Below are 25,000 nucleotides of genomic sequence, written 5' to 3' on the forward strand. Positions count from 1 at the left end.
TGGGGAGAGCCGTGCGAGCAGTGTCCTTTAAGAGGAACTGGTACGGTTAAAGAAATTAAATTTGTCAACTTAAATTGTGGTGAATTAAAAGTCTGATCGATCTCGGAGGTGAATTTGTCAAATTAGAACTTGCTGCCGATAGATATTGCTCTTGAACTAGTGTAGTGCGCGGAAAAAAACTCAATCTTAGCGCGCTCAATATTCGACGTGTGTACTCAACGTATATCCTGCGATATACGTAATTTTGTGTGTCGCGGAGAAAAATGGTAGTTTTTCCAGCTTTTTTTTCTAATAAACGTATAAAATTGCGCTTTGACATCAATGTGTTGAAAAATAAAGCATAAAGCAATTATCCTGCGCAATCTTGCGGAATATCGCCTGATTTTAGCCAACATCGCCAAGTATTAGGCTTTATTCCGCATGATTTCGCGGGATAATTGTTAAATATATTCCCCCACATTAGCCTCCATTTCAAGCTAGTTCCAGTCCAACACTGAGAATATGAAAATGGTCTATTCTTCTAGCGATCTAACCGAGCATCTGTAATTCTTGCAAATGGGACCCTTGAAGTTGTAGATTTGGAGGATCCTAGCTCCAAGCAAACTGTCTCCCCTCGGAGAATTCTAGTACAAACGAAAAATGTCCCTGAAACCGTTGAGATTAATGCTTCTTAGCTTATGTTAACAGTAAATTTGCTGAAATGTTGTTTTGTTTAATGATTTCAGAGGAATTTCTTCAGCTTTGTCCTGGGGGAATAGGATTTGTTCCAGACCCCTTCACTCTTGTCATCAAAGGTGAGCTTGAATACTTGTTCGTAATTATTATTATAGCTCTCTCTAACTCTGCAACTGAAATAAGAAATGTGAGTAAAATTATCCTTTTAGTAATTTGGTACGACGGATTGGTTTCAGAATACAAATGTAGAATGAAAGTTTTACATTTGTATGCCCACGTTATCGTTCAAACCTAAATTTGGGGATTTCCACTTGATGTAGTTGTTACGTAAGAATAGCACGTACAGCACGATTTTTGTCCTCTTTCAACCAATAATATTATTGTTTTGTGTTGTTGTCGTCACCATAGCTGTCGTCGTTTCTTACTCTGCCTACTTTCGAATTAAAAATAAACACGATAAAATTTACCGAGTTTTTAAAAAAAGGCAAAAAAACAAGGATAGACTTTATTGCGGAGAATTCGGCGACGCCAGGACGCTGTTGTCAAGAATGAATAAAGAAAGCTATGGCGGGCTTAAATAGGTGGTTTTCACGTGACGTCATCGCGGCCATGTTGGTGGACGAAAACAAACGATCTCTCGATCATTAGTTCTCTTTTGTTCGTCCACCAGCAAGTGTACATTGCAGATTGTTATCTGTTTATCTAGAGATTGGTTGCACCTATTAAACTAAGCTGCTTAAACAAAGAAGGTGTGATTTGATTGTGTAACTAACCTGGGAAGGGGGTTAAAAAAGTCTGAAATGACTCAAGCGCAATATTTGACATCTGATAAATCAATGATTCATTTTTTTTCACTTTGCAGATGTGGATGAGTGCCGTGAGATCCCTGGTATTTGCAGTGAGGGACGCTGCTTAAATACATTGGGCAGTTTCAATTGCTACTGCCCCAAAGGATTCAAGCACGACATCACAACCGGAAATTGCATCGGTGCGTTTAGAATTTTTTAACTTATTGGGTGTTTACCATTTGTTGGAAAATTCCAGTTGGGGTGACTGTTGCATAATGGTGAACGATGTCAGTTTCTAAGTCACCATTTTCACATTCCCATAATACTTTGTTTGCCCCCCCCCCCCCCCAAATTTTGAGGGGCAAACAAAGCGTATGAAATTGCACTTACATTAAGGACGGTGCCTATTATTGTTATTACGCATACGTTCTGCGCATCTCCAGATATTCGGATTTCCTATCGGTGAAGCTTACTAATACCGGGATATTTTTGCGCGGTATAAAACTTACCGGAGAAAGTAGATCTTAGTATACTATTGGTATCCAAAACGAAAATTGGGGGCAAACCATGCATTTTCCAGAGATAATTAAGCTTCAATTTGAGAAAGAACGCCATATATGGCTCTGTGTTTTAAAGCTTTTTACAAATATTGTTCGTGAATTATCTTTGAAAGATGCGAGGTTACCCCCAATTTTCTTTTTGGATTTCAATAACACTTGTTAAGATCTACATTTCCCGCATAATCATAAACCGGGGCAAAGATACCTTTTAATTAGTAGGCACCGCCCTTAAAATGTTCCATTTTCAAACCTTTGTTCTTGGGGCAAGTTACCCTTCGCGGTCACTCAATCATCAGTTTCGCACGAAATAGGACCTAGAAACGCAAGAATCGGTAAAGTGTTACAGGAATTTATCACATAAGTACTACGATTTACTCACAGAAATGACAGTGATGAAAAAATCGTTTTGTATTAGTCACAGCCAATCAGCGACGTGAACGATGAAATTGCACCCGTGAAAAGTCATCGTTCACGGCTTCTGACTGGATGAACGGTACTGTGAAAAGTGATCGTTAGGGAACCTACGTCATCCTTGGCGCCGGCGCGAAAACTTGCAAGCCGCTGTTTTACTTTCAAGCTGTCGGAAATGTTTATGGACACCGGTTCGGTTGACTATTTCATTTTTGAACAAGAGAACAGTGCCTTCGAGAAAAAAACACAACGAGATGTAAAACTTTTGCAAGGCTTTTTAGAAACTAAGAATGAAATTAGAAAAGATGAAGACATCCCAGCAGCGGAGTTGAAACGGATACTTGTGTGAGTTTTTCACTTCATCGGCTAATCTCTGTTGTCATTATTGTTTGAAAGAAACCTCATCCAGTACTTATGAAATAAACAAAATAACTTCATAGTTTTTTCGCTCGCACGATTTTTTTATTCACTCGTTTCAAAGAGTCGCAAACTCACTCGCTCCGAGCATTTACCCTCCCAACCACGATACATCACAGAAGACAGACCACAAGACCGGGAACTACATGCCCTACTCTTTTGCGACAAGTGTGCGGGTTCTTTTACGTCCCACAGGATTATGAACATTCAAGGGTTGTGAGACGGGACCTCCGGCTTATCGTCCTTATCCGAGAAGACTAGAGAGTCTAACCATTTGCGGATGTAATTACAAAGGCAGCACTTTCTCCTCAGTTATTTAAAGTCCCTGAGTGTTGGTCCGGCCGGAGTTGAACTCACGACCTCCCGCGTGACAGCCCGTGCTCAACCAACTGAGCCACCGTTGCGCGGTTTTGGAATAATCCTCTTTCAATTCAGAGAGATTGTAATTTTGAATAAAGGGTTCACTCAAGTTACGAGTTGAAATGACCGCTGCTCCTGCTCCCGAATAACGGGCTACTTACTTTTTGTCCTTGATTGTTTGTTTTCTAGATGTGGATGAGTGTAAAGAAATTGACTTTATTTGCGGCTTGGATGGTGTATGCATTAATAAGAATGGAAGTTATGATTGCGTCTGTCCCGAGGGTCAAACCCGCAATCCGCGGGACAGCCGTTGTGAAGGTAAAGTGTTCATCAAATGTATCTTACTTTCAAGTTTATGTGTCTTACAGTAAAAAAAAAAACACAAGGGTTTTTTCTCTGCAATAAAAGACGAGTCCTTCGCATTTTGGCAGAGTTGCAATACAGATGAAGACACATATATATCTCTCGAATCGAGCGAGAATGTTCGCCTTGAAGTCAACAGGACTGTACTTTACAAATACGCTCTCTAAGTTAATCATTTACAGGACGCTTTGTTGCTGAGAGCAACAAAACCAGCATTTAAAAGTTTTGCAAAGCAAATAGAAGTGAGTGATTTCGAAGCACAATACAAAATGACCTCTAGGGAAAAGAAGTTACAGTTCTTAATACCGATGAATTTGCTGGTGTTTTTACAGATACGCGACCACAGGAATGTTACATGGATGTCGAAAGAGACACTTTCTGTAAAAACAAGTTTTCCAAGAATGTGACTCGAGCAAACTGCTGCTGTACCGGTGTGGGCGTGGCTTACAGCTCAAAATGCCGACTTTGTCCCAAACAAGCATCGAGTAAGCACAGGGTTGGAGTTATACTGCGTGTTCCCTTTATTGTTTTGCTAATCAAAATGATTTCAACTGAAGATAGTGTGAAGGATAAAATCGTTTACGAAAAGGTTTATCTGTGCTTTGAAAAGGAAACATTTTTGACTTTGTGAATATCTAAACTGTTATACTTTGTAAGTTGAAATATTTTCACTGACAGCAGCCTTTATCGACCAAATTTTTCAAAGAAGGATTTGACGATTGTCGGTTGGTTGGTAGATGATTCTTTGATTGTAGGCGATTGACTGACTCAGTCACTCACTCCCTCACTAGAGTGCTTTATCAACGGCAGAGAAACCTTGACAAGTTGATGACAGCAAGATCGTAATTGTATTACGATCGTGTATTACGAGTATGCACTATTTTTATGAGGGTAGGGCGTAATAGCCATAGTCTACTCGGTCAGGCCACACCACAACACCGGGAACTCTGTGCTACGCTTTTTTCGATCAGTGTGCGGGATCTTTAACGTCCCACATAGTTTTTTTTTTTAAGTGCATATGACACAAAAAATTTTATTAGCTTGTTCGAAAGAGCTTTCAAAATGGTGAAGAAGAGTGTTTACTTTATTGTGATAGCACTCTTGGTAGCCGAGCTATTCAAGATTTTGATCAGGAGCCATAATCAGGGATGGAATCCCTGATTATGGCTCCTGATTTTGATGTATGCAAATTCGATGACTTGTGACGTTACATAGTGTACACAAAACTGCGTAAAATCACAAAACATGGAATATCTTTGCAAATACTAAGTCTGCAAGGTTGAAATTTTGCATGGTTGATGTGCTACCAAAACTACGCATTGAAATTGTGATTCTGATGTCACCATAGCAACATACTCGTTACCAGACCTCTACCTTTCCGATATCGAAAATGCCTTCTTTGTTGCTTTAGAGTCTAACAGACTTCCTTGTGCTTGTGCTGTGTAATGTCCATATTCGGTCACACGGTCTGAATTAACATCAAGAGCAAATAACCCTTATATTGGGGAGGGAAACTCTGATTTCACCCTTTGGATGGAGGGGGCCTGGAGCCCATTGCATTGCTATGGAAACGTCACACTGGGCCATATCATGAAACTTTGTAACGAGTATAAGAACTGCAAAAAGTTTCAGTTCTATACAGAAAAAGTCTTCAGAGATGTTCCATTTTTTGTGATTTTACATCATCTTGTGTCCACTATATGACGTCACAAGTCGTCTAATTTGAATAACTCGGCAACCAAGAGAGCTATCACAATAAAATAAACGCCGTTCTTCATCATTTTAAAAGCTCTTTCGAACAAGCAAATATAAAATTTTGTGTCATATGCACTTTAACAAGGGTTGTGATACGCAGCCTACGGTTTATAGTCCTTATCTGAGAAGACTTGAAAGTCTAACCAGTTTGCGGATGTAATTCGGTCGAACTCACGACCTTCCGCATGGCACCCCGATACTCACCCAATTGAGCCACCGGTGCGCGGTAATTAGTTTGCGGTTTTCCGTCTTGTTTGCGCTGAGTAATGCTCAGTGGCAGAGACCTGATTGCCAACCGGGTCAAAGTTTAAACCTTAACTTACCTACGTTATATTCGATTTTAATTTGGTCAAAAATGGGTAGTTAACTTAAAGTCTCATTTTTTTTTTCTTCAGTCGAATTCACTGCTTTATGCCTGGATTTACCAGGACCTTTCGTGAGACCAACCACGGCCGATTTTCTCTCTAGTAGTCCTGCCAGTCCTTTTTCGGCCATCGTACCTTCTCAACAACTGACAACGATCATTCCTGTGACGCATGCGCCAAGAGGTAAGAGTGCGTGACCACATTTAAGTCCTCAGTTGTTTAAAACAGAGCGGATTAACACCGTAACTAATCTGCGATTAAGTACAAACCCAGGCTTGAATTTGGTCGGTTAAAAAAAGCCTTATCCTTGAGTTGTAATCCTATGCTGAAGGAAAGCAAGGCTAAAAATCTCGCGGAAACACGGACTTTAGCGTCTCATTGTGAGATCCTCTTTGAGCTGTGATTTTCGTGACTGATCAGTCGTATGCGTGCTTGGCATTGCTTTTGACAGAACTTGCATAGGAACTGTGACGAAGAAGTGTCAACCAATACTGAAGACTTGGGTCTTTGTCTAGCTTCCTCAGCATGATCAATACGGGCATCCTCGTATGCTTTGGCTTCTGCACACACAGCTGATCTCCAGTAACATCGATTCTCGGCTAGCACTTTCCAGTTCTCAATATCGATGGATAGTTCTTGCAAGGTGGTTTTGCATTGGGCATTGTAGCGGAGTTTTGGGCGCTCCCTGCCTCTTAGCTTGTTTTATCTTGCAGCTCTCCATGCAGCACTCTCTTTGGGATTCTGGAGGCTTCCAATTATAGACTGCAATTTAAGTTTCCCGCCATAATCCAGAATTAGTTAAATCAGGCTTTGAGTAACTGTGCCCTTGATGTTAATCGCAATAATGCATTGATTGTTCTTTTTTACTTTTGGAACCCTTAGTGTTACCTTCATCTTTAATGATAAATTTGGGTGTACGATAATTCATGTAGGTACACTGTGATTAGAGCCTGGCTGTGTTTTGTAACCCCACCCACCATAGTGAAAGTTAATTAAGTTTGAAGAATTTCAATTCCATTTTGGTTGAGGCGCCCCGCGCGCCTTCGTAGGTAGTGAGGTTGTTATTAATCCAGTCCTTCGTACTGATGGAGAAACAAAAAAAGCACTATTTCCCTTAAGTAAGTTAGAAGTTCAAGATATAATTTCAAAGCTTCCGAATAGAATAAGACTAACGTCCTTTGATGATAAATAATGATGAATAATCATTTAATTTATCCAGTGTCCGATGGATAATGATTTGGGGGGGGGGGGGGGGTGTCACAATTAAGCATTAGATTGTTTTCTTTAAATAGCTTTAACCCTGTTATCTTATTATGAGTGATCTCGCTAAGTCAAACTGCTTTACACTTGCAGTTGTGAATGAGTGCGAGCTCTTCCCAGAGTTGTGTTTGTACGGAAAGTGTATCGACACAAGAACAAGGTATCGCTGTGAATGCCCTCTGGGTTACGCGATTGGTGCAAGAGGAGTCGTTTGTAAAGGTAAAGATGCAAGATTGTGTTACGGAACTCTCGAATCAGGTGCAAACAGGACACGTGCGTTCGATTGACCCTATTCCGGAATAGGAATACGCGGAGTGATGATTTGAAACACCATGTCTGGCGTTATGCAGCAACAAGGATAATAGAGATATGTTTAAAATAGCATTTTAGCAGATGTTTGACAATATTAATGTGCATCTCCGCAAAAACGAAGGTGCCCTACGGGTGCGTTCGATTGACCGTATTCCGGAATAGGAATACATGGAATATAAGTTAGAAATTCTTCGTTTTTACGGAGATTCACATTAAAATTGCCAAAGGTCTGCTAAAATGCTATTTTAAGCATTTTTTATTATCGTTGAAAGTGATGTGTAGCAATTATTTCTTGAGCTCGCGTTGGATATGAAACTCTCATGTCCAACAAGTGAGAAAAATTCATTCATTCATTAAACTTTGAACTGCTTCAATTTTACAAAACGACCGGCGCAAATCGGTTTCGAAATGTTGTCACGTGGTACATCAACTGATTACCGAGATTGAGTAAGCCAATCAGAACACTGAATATCCGAGATTGAAATATGATTTTCGTGGCTTTACTAGTCCTTGTTAAAAGGTGATTTTCTTGTTTTAAAACAGACGTGGATGAATGCAAGCTGTCACCGTGTAACAATGGCACCTGCCTCAATACCTTCGGTAGCTTCATCTGTACATGCCTCGCAGGATCGAAGCTTGACGTCACTGGTCTTTCTTGCACAGGTCAGTACATTCCATAGCTTCCTTAGCGTAAATGCTATCTCACCTTATTCGGAACAACGAAGGGACTGAAATCGGGAAAAAAATCGATTCTTTTGAACTGGAAAATAAAGGCCATCATGGGATTCGAGCATGGAAGGATTCGCAAAGTTGGAAAATTATAGTGTTAAACGTTAAGACAAACTTCGACAGCCTCCAGCTTTCTTGATTCATCGTCAGTGAGTAGAACAAGTGCAGCGCTCTATATCCTATTAGCAAAAATAATGAATTAGTGTTTTGTTAGTCAATTAAGTGGGAAGATATGTTTAGCATCGTGTGAAGAAGGTGACTCAGTGTACTCACTTCACAAACTTGAACTGTACTTCACTTTTGAAATACTATACCATACAATACCATATCATAACAAACAATAGGAAGTTATTTTTGATACCGAACAATGAATGGAGTATTTGTATCTCCCAAGCTACAAGGCCCATGTCACAAGTTTTTGTATACTCGACCCTAAAACAGTACACAGCAAGATCAATCAAGACCTAATTCTCTAAGATACCCTGATCCTATTTCCGATGAGAAGGCTATTTAGTCTAAAAATATCAAGTTCAGTACCGGTACCGGCATACCAACACTTAAATCCTGATACATGCACACCGTCTATCTAATCCCCCTTATAATCAACTGACCCACAAACTTGCAAAACTGTTCTTCAGTGCAAAGGCTTCTCAGACGGCCTCGTAACGAAACTCTTGCATTTGGATGGGGACGGATTTTCGACCAATCCATAGATGAATCCATACTCCACTAAGCTTTCTTGACTTCTTTTTACTGTGATGACATTTTAAATTTCATAAACGGACCGTAAGTATATTCATTTGAGACGGGAGTTAATAACCAATAGCGTACGACTCCCACACTTGGTCCATGTCACTGCATTTCACGAGACAAAGTTAGCTTTAGACGACGAGTTTAAAGTTTCGGCGCGAGTGACCATTGTGCAAACCAATTAGGTGTGGTTAGTGATTGCCAGGGAAGGTCTTGCTTTCTCTTTCAGACGGTAGACATATCGAATCAATTCCATTTTGATACCCAGGCCACTATTTGCCTAAGGCATGGATAATTACAAGCTCTTTTAATTTTGTATTGTGTTTGCATTTTTCTTAGACATGGACGAGTGTCTGGAAGCAGGCTACTGTGAACATGGCCGGTGTGAGAATTTTATCGGCGGTTTTAATTGCCGCTGTAACAGCGGCTACGTGAAATCAGATGATCAAACCACTTGTGAAGGTACATTAGTTAATGTCATCTTATGATTTCGAGTGCAATTCGTAGTACATTATTTAAGGAGGTTAGTAAGGGTTTTTCTCAGGTGAAAGGTGTCGGCAACGTTTTGATATTTGTCTGATACGATAGCATTTTCCTCAGTTGATAAAAATAGATTATTGCAAAGCCTTATGGGATTGAAATGAGGACAAACATCGCTAAAATGTCTTTGTCTTTGTCCGCATATTAATCCCATAATGCTTTGGGCGCTATATCGTGACGTCAATTGAAAAGAGTTCTATTAAGGATGTCCTCAGGACACAACCGTTGCCATGGTAACGGCACAACACCAATTTTCGAAGAGGATTATAAAAACTGATTCGATGACGTAGTTTTTCTTAAATTTCGAAAACAGTATTCCTTCATATTCTCTTACCTAAGAAGAGTTTTTGGTTTCCTCGGCAACTTCCCTAAAAAATAACGTGTAGTGCTATTTGACGCGCTTTCTTTATAAGAACTATTTTTAACGCATACAATGAACTCAAGCGGCCGCCATTAGAAAGCGTCAATGAGCGTATATCGAAATATAATTCATTTTATTAGCTTTAGCTGACTCGTCATCCTATAGTTTTTGCACTTGACCTGTACTGCTTTAGCTAAATATAATCCAGTAATTTGTTATGTGTATTGTAAATAAATTTTTTTAGTGCCTCCGATTGCATTGCAATCTGTTTTGATGGGTCTTATATTAAAAATTGATAAGTGTGCTCCGTCGATTTCAGATATTGACGAATGTGCACAGACCAGCGGTGTTTGTGGCAACGGAACATGCGTGAATACTGGTGGATCGTACAAATGCAGTTGTCACATTGGTTTCAGACTCGATCGGCGCGGAGTTTGCCAAGGTGAGAGAAATACACTGCGATGCAACGCAAGAGGAAAATGAAATAGAGACCTTTTCTGTGAAGAGTTAAAAATGAATTACCATTCCACAACTTTTGGAAAAAATGTATAGTCTAGTCTCGTTCAGGTTTGTTGCTCACTTCAATGATGTTCAAAAGTTTTTTTCCACATGTGCTCAGGAGAGTGCGAGATAGAAGGTGACCTTGTTATGATACAAACGTGATCACATTTTCCATGTAAATAACACTGATATAATTTACTCTAGCTGAAACATAGTTAGTAGAGTACTAACTGTGCTGTAAATGACACGTACACGTCCTTTAGTTTCCTGTCCCCTTCGGTCAGGCTTTTCGAGTGGCTTCGTAATTAGGTCATGTGAAGCGAAAAAATTCTCACTTTTTTGGGAAAGGGTGCATACTCTTTCCGCTCGGTTTTGTTTAGGGAAAATTTTCACAGTTCAAAAGCGGAAGAATCAATCCGTCTTTTAAATTTCAAATGGAAAGCGCTCTTTGTTCGAGACAGGGTCAGTTGACAAAATAATGCGCTTTATTATATCTCTCAGATGGTACGCCCGCTGTGATTGCATGGCTAAATTAGCGGGCTCGCCTGTATTCTACAGTATGACCCGCTAAATTTGAAACTTTGATAAAACATTCTCTAGCAAGTTTTTCACGTCGTTTATGTTGTATAAACCTGCTTGAATCTTGCAAGAAACTATTTCAAGAAGCCAAGAAGATTTATTCGTTTTTCGGAGTCTGACGCGGCAGGCTTTGTGGTAGCTGAACCTTCCGCTTGACTTTAGCTAGTTTTCATTCCCGCGCGCCTGATTACCTCAGAGATGTAATAAACATCTTACTAACCTCGGAAGGTGGACTTCATTTATGATTTCGAACTCCTACTAACTGAGTTCGAGATACGGATCTTTGTTTCCCCGTTGAGTTTTTAGGCCCAAGCGCGAATAAATCAACGGAAAAAAACCTGCAACATCCGTTCGATTTTGTTGAACGATGTTGAAAGATGCTGATTGCTGGGGTTGGGAAACGGTTTCAACAAATCATCAACATTAATTATTTTGATCCAAGAAGCTTCACGAGAGGTCCGGTATTTAGTTCCAGGCTGCAGCCGTAGTTGTTACTATGGATACAGACATGGATACGTCATTGAGAGACCTATTAGTGCGCACGCGCATACCCAACAATAGGGAACTTAAGCAACGACAACGGCGACGGCAACGAGAACGTCACAAATTTGCATATTTAGTAGGCAAAAACAATAGCTTTGCACGCCCTGCACGTGTGTTTTTCACTTTTGTCCATTTCTTTGCCGTCGTCAGCAAAACTACAACGTGAAAAAACCAAATTTGAGGTTTTATGGACAACGTCATTACTTGAGGATAAATTTTCATTTTCTGCCCTAAATTGAGCGCCGTTCCTACCAGCGTCATTTTTGAGGAACTACCACACCCCCGTCATATTAAAAAAGTTGAAATAGTAACGAAGCGATTACAATAACGCGAATTTATATTTTGAGATGACGTTCTCGTTGCCGTCGCCGTTGTCGTTGCTTAAGCTCCCTAATGTTGAAAGAGGGGAGGCAAACGACTTCGTCATCGCTGTTAAACAAAATCGAACGGATGTTAAAGCCGTTTGCCCAGGACTTTTCACTTGTGATAAAGAGGCATGAAAAATCGTGATCCGGATACTGTTGCTCGTGCTGCAAGTGCAGGATTTAAGAAATTCCCCCGTGCTACGAGGAAAAGAAATGCTAATTTGTACGTCATGTTTAAAAAGCGAGCAGCAGTGTTTCATCGGGGTTTAAAAACGAGGCGTAGCCGAGTGTTTTTAGACCCGATAAAACACGTGCTGCGAGTTTTTTGAACGGCTTCAAAAACATTCCACAAAGAGCGTGTCCCTCTGGACTCAAAACAATGGTTCAAATTGTGAGAAGTGAATATTAGCATACAAGAAAAACAAGCTATGCGTTATTAGTATTCTTTATATAAAGAATACTAACGAGGAGTGTTTTATCAGGATATAAAGCTCATACACGTGACGTTTTATCGGTGTATTGATAGGTGGTTAGGCTCATGAATTATTAATGAATTTTAGAAGAAGTCTTAAAAGAGCGTGTCATAACATATAGACTACAAAAGAGTGAGCGTTCAGTAATTTTAAGATTCAGTTCTATTGAGTTTTTGTATTTTGATTGTCTTAATGGTTGCTTCGCTAGTGAGAAACCGGCCTTGGCTTCCTTACTTTTCACGCAAAACGTGGACTTAGGGAACTACGTGTGAATATTACTGATGTTGTTATCCTTGCGATTTGCCTTTGCTTTATTTCCCATAGACATCGATGAGTGTTCAACTCTCGCGGGCGTTTGTCGAAATGGACGCTGCATCAACAAAGTCGGGAGCTACGCTTGTGACTGCCTGCCGGGATATACTACAAATCCCGATAAAACCCGATGCAGAGGTCAGTAGACAACTGATTAATCCCGGTCAACACTGCGACCTAAGCATAAGCATAACGAAGGTCACACTTGTTGCATAAGCATAAGAGAAGCGACATAGGCAAGCGCACTTAGCTCCAGAGGAAAAAAAAAACTCGCTGGAGAATGGTAGGACCCACGTTTCCAAAATGGCGTTCGAAGAAGAAATTCTTCTTCTTCTATTGCTGCTACTTAGAAGAAGACGACAGCGACAAGGGAGAACGAGAAAACAGAAAGAGGGTAAGGGATATTTTCTAAAAGAGGAAAGTCAAGAACAAGGGGGCTTTCATAATCTGGTACGGGACGTACAACTAGCGGACCGAGAACCTTATTTCAGGTAACCGGTTGTTGTGGCTCATCAATTATGTCCTAAAGGCATGGATATTTGCGAACCGTCTCAGCAAGTTTCTCGTACAAAAAAAATCAGTACCCTCGGACGCCATCTTAGGCAATGTTAACTTCAATATCCGCTGGCATTAAAAAAACAGCTTACACCTCGGTCTTATGCTTATGCTCATTTGCCGGTTTACGCAATTATGAACGTGACATAAGAAAATGGAAACGATTCCTTTTTATTATGGCTATGCTTATGCTTTTGTCACTCCCGGTTTACATAGCTTTTGCTTATGCTTATGTCGCAGTGTAAACCAGGCTTTAGTGTCAGGAGAGACTTTTTGTATTGCGTTTACGTGAAATGGCCAACGGCAGATTTCTGCTCGTCATAAAAGCAAGAAAATTCTCTTTCTCTTTTTAAGACTTGCTCGATATCTGTAGATTCTGCAGTTTTTTTTCTTCGACACCAGACCTTTCCGGCTATTCACAAGCTTGCATGAGAAATTGTTGTATAGCTGAAAATTTTCTCCCAACAGCGAGCGCTCTCATTGGTTACTTCGAGGTCCCATGACATCTAACAATAAAACTGTTTCCCGCCAAAAGTCTTTGTGCGGGCAACAGTGCAAAATCTATGACGTCAGAGGGTAACAGTGCACTGTTACCCGCGAAAGTTGACCAACGACCGCCGTTGTTGTTGCCATTGCACGTTTTCCTTTTTGTGCTATATAACAAATCACTTAATGACTGGTCCCTCGGGAAACAGTTCATTTTGTTTCCCTCGAAATTCAATAGTTGTGGTTACACTAGCCCTTTTGCCTACGGGTAAATAGCGTTTGCCCACGGGAAAGGACGTTTTTGCGTGTAATTGCTTTCCCTAGACCGAAACTGCCCTTGGGTTATTTCCATGGATACATCAAAAAGAACAAAACAACTTCCCATGACAGTTCCTGAACTGAAAAGTACAGTTCCCCGAGGTGGCTTGGCCAGTCATAAAGCAGAACGTAGCTAAGACACGAAGATCCCTAATTATATTAATTATACCCTATTATTTTACCCCGAGGGGAGTCTGTAACTGTGTAAACCGCGTCCCCAGGGGTAACATAAAACCTGACCTGAACCAAACCCAAGCCATTCACCCTCCGGAAGGCCCCAAACCCAAGGTGTGTGTAACCACAACTAATGTTTCCCTCGGCTGCGCCTCGGGGAAACATTGAGATTCTCAGGAAACAAAATGAACTGTTTCCCTCGGGACCAGTCATTAAGTCTATATTATTACCCATAGGATTGAGAATGGCCACTCGTATAAGCCAATAGACCGTAACTATTCATAAATAGCGACCAAGAAACTTTGCCGCAAAGGTTCTTTTGAATTTTGTCCTTGCTAACGAGGCTAGTGAGGATGATTAGCATAAAGACGAAAGAATAATTTGTTGGCCGCCATTAAATCTGACGTCACGGCGGTCATGTTGATGTACAGAACAATGCTGTAAAATGTCTTTTTTGGGAATTTGACTCTATTATTATGCAAAACTTGTGGGGCCAAGATGGCCGTCTCATCACGTGGATGAAAACCAAGGATACGGTCTATCCCCTCGTGTTCGCGGGTTGCAGTTGTCCTCAATGTTTGTTTGTCTTGTAGATGTGGATGAGTGTACTGAAGTTTCTGGGTATTGTGCAAATGGCTTGTGTACCAACACCATCGGTGGATCCCGGTGCGAGTGCACGAGGGGATACAGAATGAACCAAGCCGGAAATGCGTGTGTCGGTAAGACATTTGTTTGTAAAGATAATCACATGCTTTCGAGTTTAATTTAGAATAAATAAGCACGAGTAACTTTCTTCAAGGACGAATAAAATTGGTAGTTTACTTTTGTTTATTTATTCCAAATTGCACGAGGAAAATCATGTAATAATCTCTTACAAACCGAGCGCTAGGGTCGTACTGGGGAATAATGGCCCGAGATCGTGGCAATACGGACCCGAGGTCCGTACAAAAGCGTTTGAGGGCCAATATTCGCCAGCACGGTCCTGAGCAAGTGAGGTAAGTAAGTTGTTTATTATATGGCATCGTTCCTTTGAGCGGTCGGATACTTCTCCGCTTGATGAATTTTCGTAATCTTTGTCTTCCATCCACGAATTTTAAACGGTAACCTTTTACATGTAGAACTAACTTCCCCTTGCTATAATTGTACTGTTGTGATGAAAGAATGAATTCCGCTTGTGTTTCGCTCAACTTGAATTTCCCGGAGAGAGAAAAATACGGGAGCGGACCGTTTCTATGGTAATGGTCTGTACTGTAAAATCCCGACCGAAAACCAGTCAATCAGAGTGCTCCATCTGGCCTGAGAATTGCTTGCCATGTAAAACAATTACTTGATAACATACCTGGAAAATTTCAAGATTGCTTATTATAATTATGCAGAAGGAACGAGCGCGTGTGTTGCAATCAGGCAAAAATTACGCCTCCATTTCTTGCATTTGATTGGCTATCTGATTGACCAATAAGAATGCTTGTTTTGTTACCTCTTTTTGGACTGAATTACCTCTGTTCTGCACTGACTGGTACTTGAAAACTGCATTTCTCTAATTAGCCAATACGAATAGAGAAAATTTTCCATGTATATTAGTAGTCATGTAACAATCAGGGGCCGGATGCTCGAAGCCAGGTTAGCGCTAACCGTTGGTTAAGAGGTATCAAAACCTATAGGTTTCCATGGTATTTAACGCTGGTTGGCACTAACCATGCTTCGAACAACCTGCGCCTGCTCTAAAAGGATAGGCTAGTTGCGTAGGTAACTGACGAATCAGAGATCTCTCGCGCGTTGCCAAGCAACCAATTTATCGTCCTTCCAACGGGCACATCGCACCATTAACATCAATTGCTGCTCTGCTCTAGAATTTCGCAAGATAAAAGTTGCCGTAGGCTGCGGTGTTTAGAGAGTAGCGAAGTAAATTATCGTAGAGCACCGTTCGTTACTCAAAGCGAGAACCAGTTTGCTATCTTCAGTGATCTCGAATTCAACTACTTTGTTTTGTTTTTACACTTATTTTCCATACAGACGTAAATGAATGCGACGAACATCCTAACTATTGCCAAGTCGGCGGTCAGTGTGTGAACACACCTGGAAGCTATCGGTGTCTCTGTAAGCAAGGGTATGAAGTTGGCAACGGCGGCAACCGCTGCATCGGTAAGGCGCTCGTTACTAGAGATTTTTATCTCTGTGTTTCAGCAGTTTGTTGGATTACTCAGAAGTCTCTTCGATACACCATTGGCGAGACCGCGAGACAACACGCGAGATGCCACGCGAATCTGGGAAGAATAAGGCTAGGCAACGAATTTTGAGATTAACCCCACGCTCTTCTTTGAACAGTGTGTAGCTCCTTAAGAGGTGGTAGCCCACTGTTTATGGTCCCTATTCCAGACGACCAGAAAACCATTCCGTCCAGTTTCGCTTTACAGTATGGTAGGACTTTCTACTCGTACCTGCTGGTACCCGACAGATGAGCAGATTTGTGTCAGAAGTCGTGTGCTAATCTATTCGTTGATAAATAAGCCTTTTGAAGTTGATTGTTAGCTCTCAAGAGGTATTTTATTATTTCCAGCGTAATTATTAAATCTGTCATCGTGAAGAGCAATTAAATCAAGACGAACTGATTTTCCATTAGTACCGCGTGCAAGAGGAATTTGTTGCGATCTATTGTTCTAAGATTCGAGTGTAGTGTTGTAATCGAAAAGAATTGTGCATGTGGAGCTTTGAGAGAGAAATTATACTTGAGAATCATACAGCTTTGAGCGCATTTTAACGAGAATTAAGTCGGGAAAATCATTGGGTCGGCAGCAGTCGGAAGATTGGTAACAATTTGAAGTATGAGTCAACGACTTCCTGGACCACAATCAACTACGCTCACCACCACTCCTTAATTATTTATAAAGGACAGAGGCCTGGTAATTCTGCGCAGACGAAGTGCAACAGTTTCTTTCGACACTTAGCTCTTGGTTTAGAACTTTTGCAGCGAATGGACTGTGTTGTTAGATCACCTTAAAGTTGTACTACGACCAAAAAAAGATTTCTTATTTTCTTTGGATTTCAAAACTATGTTAACTAAACACTAAATGATCCAAGTTTTAAGTTCTGATTTTAAAAAAAGCACCTGTTTATTTTAACTGCAATTTTCTTATTTATTGGTCCGCCATTACTAACTTTAAAATCTTGAGAGAGCTGGGTTGAGGAGAAAATGACGTCAAAGACTCACTAGTTTAAGAATGCAATGCGTGTGTACGCGGCTGAATTAATATGCAGCACGGGGCTTTCAGACTTTTAAACCCGTGTTTTGCATATATAATAAATTGCGTTTACACGCTGAAATTTTAAGCTAGTGAGTAAATGACGTCTTTTTCTCTAGATCCAACCCTCTGATGCCCAATCGGTCAGTTTTGAACGTGAGTAATGGCGGACCGTGAAATCCAAAACTTACACTCAAAATAAACAGCCTTCGGATAAAACTCAAAGCTCAAAATTTTGCCAGTTAGGTGTTAAGCGAACACGCTTTCAAAATCTGAAGAAAAAAAGGATATGATTTTTTGATCATAGTACCTGATGAAAATAGCTATATTGATATCGGCGCTATACAAGTTTATTATTATTTATTATTACCACTTTAAATTACTGTTTGGGATAAAAGTTAAAGTGGATTGCTTTTATTTCAACAGATGTTCGAGTTGGGTATTGCTTCGGGAGTTTTGACGAGAATGGCTGCACTAAACCGATGGCTCGGAAGATGAGAAAATCTGTGTGCTGCTGTACTATGGGAGCAGGCTGGGGTGATCCCTGCGAGCTATGCCCACGGCAAAACACCTGTAAGTTCTAGCTTGTTAGTGTCTTTCTTTGCAGTGGATGTACTATTATAGCTATCAATCTGCAACCTAAAAAATCCATGAGGCACATCGCACTTCCTTGTTCCTAACCTCGTTCTCAGGGTCTCCCTGGGAACGAGGTTGCCTTGCCCCTCCCAATGTTGGCTTACAGGATCCGCAAAAAATTGTAGGAGGTTGCGGTTTATAAACACTCTATTGTAAGAATGTGAAATAAACAATTAAAAGGTTTACAGAACACGATGTACAACCTCAACTTGAAGGATGCATCTGTTTACTGGCTATTTACGAAGCGTGGTAAAGTGGAAGACAAATGCAACTTGTGGCAACAACGGGGTATGAATCCTACACAACCGCAAACAACCGTCAAAAAAAGTTGCAACAGCTTAGAGGTAAAAGAAATGACCTGACTAGTTTTGCTGAGGTTTATGTAGACAGAATAGCCGAGTGTTCAAGATGCGGGACAAAAGATCCCGACTGATCCCGTTCTGATCCCCATGCAGTGTGTGCTCGTTCTGTATAAACTCTACTTTAACTTTAAAATAGTTGAGACCCATCAATCGTTTCTATCATTTAAATTACCCGTTTCGTTTTCCCCGAAAAGCCTCTCAGGAAAAGCAGTGGTTAATCGAACATTAGATTTTGTTGTCATAGCTATTGTTATTGCTGATTGTGTACTGGTCCTGACTGGCTTATTATCTTGGAACTGAAGATGGACCAACAATTACCCTCGTATTTCATCATTGTATATTTTTTCCTGATTTGCAGCTGATTTTGCTCTCATTTGCCCCAACGGAATCGGCTTTGTAATGAACAGGCAAGGACTAACAGGTAAGAGGCGCAATTTTCCCTTTCATATTTTCCATTTAGCCCGCAGTCTGTCCTTAGTCGTTGCTAAGTAACCTGGTTCGCCCTGAGTTCCAGAGTTCAAAGTTGACGCACAAACTCGAAAAATGCGAGGGTAATATTATAGTGTGCGATTGAACCGTACATGAAAGCAGTTCCATGCAGTTTGAGAAAGTTCTTCGTTTGTGTGTTGCCTCACTGTCTGTACGTGCATCTAATAAGCTGTCCTTTTGTCTTTTTTGAGTGACTGCCTAGCTACATTGTTTGCTCTTGTGTCTCTCTCTTTTTTCCGTTCGTATCTTTGTATCTCAGCGTTCTAGCGGAAGCTGTATGCATGTTTCGCGCGCAAGAGGCAAGAGAACGGTCATTTCGGCAATCGGGTCCAAGTATTTTCGCACTAATCGTAGGGTATCAAGGTATTTTGTCTCCAACTGTCAGTATCCCTTTCTCGTATTGAGTCTAGCCAATAATAACCACCTCAAGTCAAAAGGCCAGTACTCAATTTAGTTTAAAGGTTCAGATGTACAGTCATGTGACCATGCTGCCGTGATCGATGTATTTGTAGACGTGGATGAGTGTCGGCACCAGTCACATCTTTGTGAAAATGGAGAATGTATCAACAATGACGGAAGCTATCGATGCAAATGCAAGATAGGGTATAAACTTGATCCAACTGGAAAGAAGTGTGTTGGTAAGTGTTATCAAAGGCATTCTGTCAATTAACTCTTTAGTGTAGCAGCTGTGTTCCTTGGAAAAGCTGATTATTGCATTGGTTACAAAGACGAAGGAGATAACGGGAATAGTTGATGCCGGATGAAGTACGTATTTGTTATTCACAGGCTAGGAGGTCTGTATTATTGGGGGAAACTGTCTCCGAGGTCTGGTAGACCGTGTTCAAGACACGGCTTAAACAGAACGCCTCCGGTTTCATTCTGCAGAAACTGGATTTCCCTCCAAAGTAAGGAAAATATGAGGAGTAAGAATTTTCGAAACAGTCACACCAAAAAACGACGATCTAAAACTTATCGATTCCGCAAGCAAAGGCAAAATAAAAATCGGTCTGGCTGCCCCCTTAGCAAATCATGAATAAACTCGTAATAACGTCAGTTAGCCCCAAATGACGTGAAACAACCACTGGTGACCCACTGCACCATCCTAGAGCAGCCACTAAACATGACTTTGGCGATGATGATGATGCTGATGATAAAATGGGTGTAGTTGTTGATGATGATACTTGGCATTATGATGTCGTCGACATCGATATTGTTGGTGTTGTTGATTACGATGATGAAGCTAATAACCTTGCTCTGTTGTTTTCTTTCCCAGACGAAGACGAGTGTCTGACAGCCGGAGTGTGCGGTAATGGCAACTGCAGCAACATTGAAGGTTCCTATCGATGCATCTGTCCACAGGGCTACACCCAAGGCCGTTACTCCCCACGGTGTGTCGGTAAGAGCTACGCGCAATATTCCATTATCTCTTAGCATTGTATATAGCTCAAGTGGGATCGTTTTTATGTACAAGACAAGACAAGATGATTTATTTAACTCAGCTCAGTTTCACATAACATATAAAAGATTATAGGTAAAATTTACATAGGCAACAAAAGAGAGTGTAATAAGAGTGTAAGGTGTAATAACAAAATAGGGAGCGAGTTGGGATCATCCAAATAGCAAAGGCTAATCTAGTGGATGACCCCTAAACCTGAGAACCCTTTCAAGTTACATTTTGACGCAGTGATTGGACATTCCATTTTGGCTTTCGGGAGTTCCGCGGGGTCTGTTGCTTCTCTTAAGGGGAAAAAAACTAGGATTGTTGGTTGGTTTGTGCTTACTTTGCTTCTAGTCTGTTGACTTAAAATTTGCGTGCACACTGATCCGTTGACGCATCATCACGTATGCATCCTGTGGGAGAACTTTTTTTGCTGGTCTCCAGCCAACGACAACCACGAGCATAATGTTCATCTGTCGCTGGAAGGGGTGCTTTCCCTCGCCTCGGCAGTAAAGAGTTCCAAACATGTTCCTTGAGATCATACTGAGCTCCACGGCTTTGCTATGCTAATGAGGCACGACAGGACCGAAATTGTTGTCCATGGTTGCAACAGCCCGGGTGATATGACTCTGCGCATGCGTCGCTGTGGGGGTGGTGTCAGATGTGCGCTTATCTTTCTGTAGTTTCTTTTACGGAACAAGTGAACTTGGCCATATTCTACTGGGCACTAGGAATCCAAAGGAGTAAGCTTTTCTACTGATTAAAAACGGTCGGAGCAAGTTCGTAATTGATATCTGGAACAAAGTGTAAAAGAATTGGTTCTACACCGTCCATTCGATACCCTCTCTAGTACCGTACTGTTTGTTTTGACAAGAAATTGTTGTCGGCAACACACTTTTTGGAGAAGCGTGGATTGATTAGGGAAGGGAGGGAGGCCTCTTTATATGAAAGCCCTAGTCGTTTGGAGACCCTACCAATCTCAAAATGTATTTGTATTTGGCTTTACAGATGTGAATGAATGCGTCGACAACTATGATTTGTGCGCCTACCGCTGTGTGAATACACCAGGCAGCTATAAATGTGTTTGTCCGCGCGGATTTGAGCTGGCTCCCAACAAAAGGCACTGTAGAGGTAAGGGACAAGTTAAAATTGTAAAAAAAGGTGTTGACAGGCCTGCACAATCCCCAAGCTTACCACTGGAGTAGGTCTTTGAGCGATCACCCTCTTCTGTGCGATATGAGGGGCGGATCTTCGTAGATTTCGCTCAGCAATGGTTGTTGGTTTATCAAATGCCAGTTTTTTTTTAATGAGGATTTGTTTTATGTTTGGTACCGATTGTGTGACGAAAGGCAAGATTACTTTATTTGCCTATTGCCGGTTTTTGTAGGAAGGTTGCACTCTATCTTTAAAATTTGCAAATGCGATTTTGAAGTTTTTAAAATTCTCTTCAAATAGGTTTTTGGAAGAATTTTTGTTTTGAGAAATCTTAGAGCCTCTCTTTTGATGAAGCCTTTTTAATTTCTGTGGGTGAGACGAACTGAAATGTGTATAAAGAGTGTTTTCACTCACGTGATCAGTAACCTTGTTTTTCCACCGAAACAAAAGAAAGTCTTTTCATTATAATAGAGCTGGATTCACGGAGGATTAGTTCGGGACACCAACATGGCCGAAGTTTCTTTGTTAAGGGACACCAAAATGGCCGCTGTGACGTTACGTGAAAACACTCTGTTGGAACCAATCAGTAGAGCGCACATCGAGGACTACGACTTTTTCAAATCTATTGCCTTTATAGATGCTGGTATCCAGAAAAGTTGTTTCCATTTCGGAGAGTTCATCCGTAAATTTGAATTCGCCACTATCAAAAATACCATAATACTCTTTGTTTGTCCCTCCAAATTTTGCATAAGCATTGTTTTTATTTTCTCTTGAGACCATCGTAAGTCCCAGTAGGAGAAACTGGAAACAATGCCAATGCAAAATTTTGCAGGGACAAGCAAAGACTGTTATGGTATTTTTGATAGTGGCGAATAAAAATTTATTATCAAATGATAGGGGTGATGACAACGATGATGCTGATGAGGATGATAATGATGACGATATACTTTCTTGCAGACATCAACGAGTGCAGTCAAAACAGCAGTCTGTGTAGATTCGTTTGTAAAAACTTCATTGGTGGATACAGATGCCAATGTCCTGCTGGGTTTAGGGGAGATGGGAGGACTTGCAAGGGTGCGTGAAATGAACTCGTTTAAAATCTTGTTTCGGCTGCTTCGATATTGTAACATTTGAGGGATGTAGCATTAGGGAGCTTAAGCAACGACAACGGCGACGGCAACGAGAGCGTCATCTCAAAATATAAATTCGCGTTATTGTAATCGCTTCGTTACTATTTCAACTTTTTTAATATGACGGGGTTGTGATAGTTCCTCAAAAATGACGCTCGTAGGAGCGGGGCTCTATTAAGGGCAGAAAATGAAAATTTATCCTCTAGTAATGACGTTGTCCATAAAACCTCAAATTTGGCTATTTCACATTGTTGTTTTGCTGACAACGGCAAAGAAATGAACAAAAGTGAAAAACGCACGTGCAGGGCGTGCAAAGCTATTGTTTTTGCCTACTAAATATGCAAATTTGTGACGTTCTCGTTGCAGTCACCGTTGTCGTTGCTAAAGCTCCCTATTGCGTTGACGTGAAACGGCCAACAAAAAAACGGCAGGTTGTTACTTGCCGCACGCGTTATAGCATGAAAATTCTAAAATTAGTCTCACTTGTCTCTCTCTTTTGAGAAATTCCTCGTTATCTGTAGCTTACAGGCGAGAAATGATCTAAGAACAAACAAGTATCTTTGACATTTGGCTAAACGGAAATTTCGGGTCACCGTTAACGCGAGGCTGAATCTCTTTACTGCGTTGAGCTTAATTATGGTTATGGTTTAGGATTTATATACCGCCAAGAGTGAATTTAATAGATAAGAGTGTTATGGCATAGGTGGGCACCCCAGCACAGTCACAAATGAGTCTATTTTTAGAATGCCCGTTCCCGCGAAAATCTGTTATGTCCCCAAGAAAACATGACAGAAGCAGTCACACGTGACATGGCTTCTTCAGATTGGTTAAGATTGGCGGCTCTTTGTTTGTTTCGCGCGCAAAGTGTATCTAAAAATACACGGATTTGTGACTGTACTGGGCAAGGCCGCAAAGTGATAGATCAACACTCTTATGTAATCCACTCTTGATTATGGTTATGTTTATGTTTATGGTTTAAGATTTAAATACCGCAAGTGTCATGGCGGTTTACAATTCTTTTTCTAGAGTGAGATCGGACGTCAGCTTGTAAGGGCCTATTTACACGGTACGATTTTTCTCGCATGCGACAAGCTCACGACAGACAAACCACATGACTTACGATTGTCGCAGCGTTTTAAAGCATGTTTGAAAATGCTACGGCTTTTTTTCTGACGTACACAACAATCGTAAATCATGTCGTGGGCCTGTCGTAAGCTTGTCGCATGCGTCGAAATCGCACCGTGTAAATCGGCCCTAAAGGCGCCTCTGGCAGCCGCTATCAGTATATTTTTGATCTCACCCACCCACCCAGCCCAAGTATGTATGCGAAAGGACGACAGACCATGACACCGGTGGTCTCCTCCCTACTCTTCACGAACAGTGTGTGGGTTCTTTAACGTCCCATAGTGTTGATTAACAGGAAAAATGATGGGACGGGACCTACGGTTTATAGTCCTCCTAGAAGACTTGAAAGTCTAGCCATTTGCGGGTGTAGTTACAAAGGCAACACTTTCTCCTCAGTTATTTTAAGACCCTGAGTGTTTGTTGGTCCGGCCGGAGTCGAACTCACGACCTCCGGGTCCTCGACCAATTGAGCCACCGGTGCCCTGTGCACGAGAGAAAAGGTCAGAAAAAAACCAAACTACCTTCGGTTATTGCGCCATATTTAATTTCCCGCTGAGTTTTAATTTCCCGCTGACTTATCCCTCAGCTTTATATATAAAGGGTAACTAACCTTTCTTTGGGAACTGGAGTGAGGGCTGCATTGGGTATGCTTGTGCGTAGTATCTGGCAGCAAGCGCTAAATTGGGAGGAAAAGAGGGGACTGGGGAGAGGTGGGACACATCCTCTCCCCAGTCCCCTATTTCTGTCCTTTTTTTACCGCTAAAGGTAACCCAATCTTTACCGCATGTTTTTGGCATCGGACAAATTCCTTCTTACCCCTCCTAATAATTAATAATTATTACCTTATTTTCTCTTCGATAGATATCGATGAATGCAAAGATAAGCCGGAACTTTGTCAGCATGGTTCATGCAGGAACCTTGTGGGAACTTACATATGCGACTGTGACTCTGGATTTGTCCGCAGTTTGGACGGAAAGCAATGCGAAGGTCTTTTTAAAACACCATTCATTAGACAATTTTCCATATGTCCAGAAATGCACGTACTAGATGCACGACGATGTTGAGAAGCGCAGCATAGCGTGTCCTCTTGTTCTTCTTCCTAACTTCAGTTTTCCCACACCTAAAACTAACGCTAACTCTTGCGGCACTTACCTCATTGCTAGAAATAGGTAGCACATGCTGAGACCTGACGACATAATTTCGTATGCAAGCGGAAGAAATGAAAACAACTATTTTCTTTCCGTAGATACACGAAAGGGGCTTTGCTTTGCTGTCGTTAGGAATGACGTATGTCAAGCTGTCACTAAGAAAATGATGAAAATACAAAAGAAGGAATGCTGCTGTACGGCTGGGAAGGCCTGGGGAACCAGATGCGAGCGGTGCCCAAGCTCGGGAACTGGTATCTCAGTACTTGGCTTGTTTGATATTTTGTTTCTCTTGTAATCTTTCTTTGAATTTTAACGCACATTATTTT

At 41.2% G+C, this 25,000-nt stretch overlaps 2 protein-coding genes across 2 annotated transcripts in view; both read left to right on the top strand.

Moving 5' to 3' along the window:
* LOC138038491 (piggyBac transposable element-derived protein 4-like) overlaps window positions 1–25,000 on the top strand; it is a 53,697-nt gene that overhangs the window by 8,881 nt on the left and 19,816 nt on the right. The gene's annotated exons all lie outside the window — the stretch shown is intronic.
* The window catches only part of LOC138038490 (fibrillin-2-like), a 37,202-nt gene continuing 12,208 nt past the window's right edge, over window positions 7–25,000 (top strand). The window contains exons 1-21 of the mRNA XM_068884366.1: window positions 7–40; window positions 726–794; window positions 1,538–1,663; window positions 3,401–3,529; window positions 3,907–4,059; window positions 5,725–5,877; window positions 7,048–7,173; window positions 7,810–7,929; window positions 9,085–9,207; window positions 9,966–10,088; window positions 12,432–12,557; window positions 14,546–14,671; window positions 15,966–16,094; window positions 17,618–17,764; window positions 18,548–18,610; window positions 19,191–19,316; window positions 19,952–20,074; window positions 21,125–21,247; window positions 22,229–22,345; window positions 24,388–24,513; window positions 24,773–24,925. Coding sequence (XP_068740467.1) covers window positions 3,930–4,059; window positions 5,725–5,877; window positions 7,048–7,173; window positions 7,810–7,929; window positions 9,085–9,207; window positions 9,966–10,088; window positions 12,432–12,557; window positions 14,546–14,671; window positions 15,966–16,094; window positions 17,618–17,764; window positions 18,548–18,610; window positions 19,191–19,316; window positions 19,952–20,074; window positions 21,125–21,247; window positions 22,229–22,345; window positions 24,388–24,513; window positions 24,773–24,925 — 2,134 coding nt within the window. The 5' untranslated portion in view covers window positions 7–40; window positions 726–794; window positions 1,538–1,663; window positions 3,401–3,529; window positions 3,907–3,929. The remainder of the gene's footprint in view (window positions 41–725; window positions 795–1,537; window positions 1,664–3,400; window positions 3,530–3,906; window positions 4,060–5,724; window positions 5,878–7,047; window positions 7,174–7,809; window positions 7,930–9,084; window positions 9,208–9,965; window positions 10,089–12,431; window positions 12,558–14,545; window positions 14,672–15,965; window positions 16,095–17,617; window positions 17,765–18,547; window positions 18,611–19,190; window positions 19,317–19,951; window positions 20,075–21,124; window positions 21,248–22,228; window positions 22,346–24,387; window positions 24,514–24,772; window positions 24,926–25,000) is intronic.

This window comes from Montipora capricornis, chromosome 2 (assembly GCF_036669925.1).
Source record: "Montipora capricornis isolate CH-2021 chromosome 2, ASM3666992v2, whole genome shotgun sequence".
NCBI lineage: Eukaryota > Metazoa > Cnidaria > Anthozoa > Scleractinia > Acroporidae > Montipora > Montipora capricornis.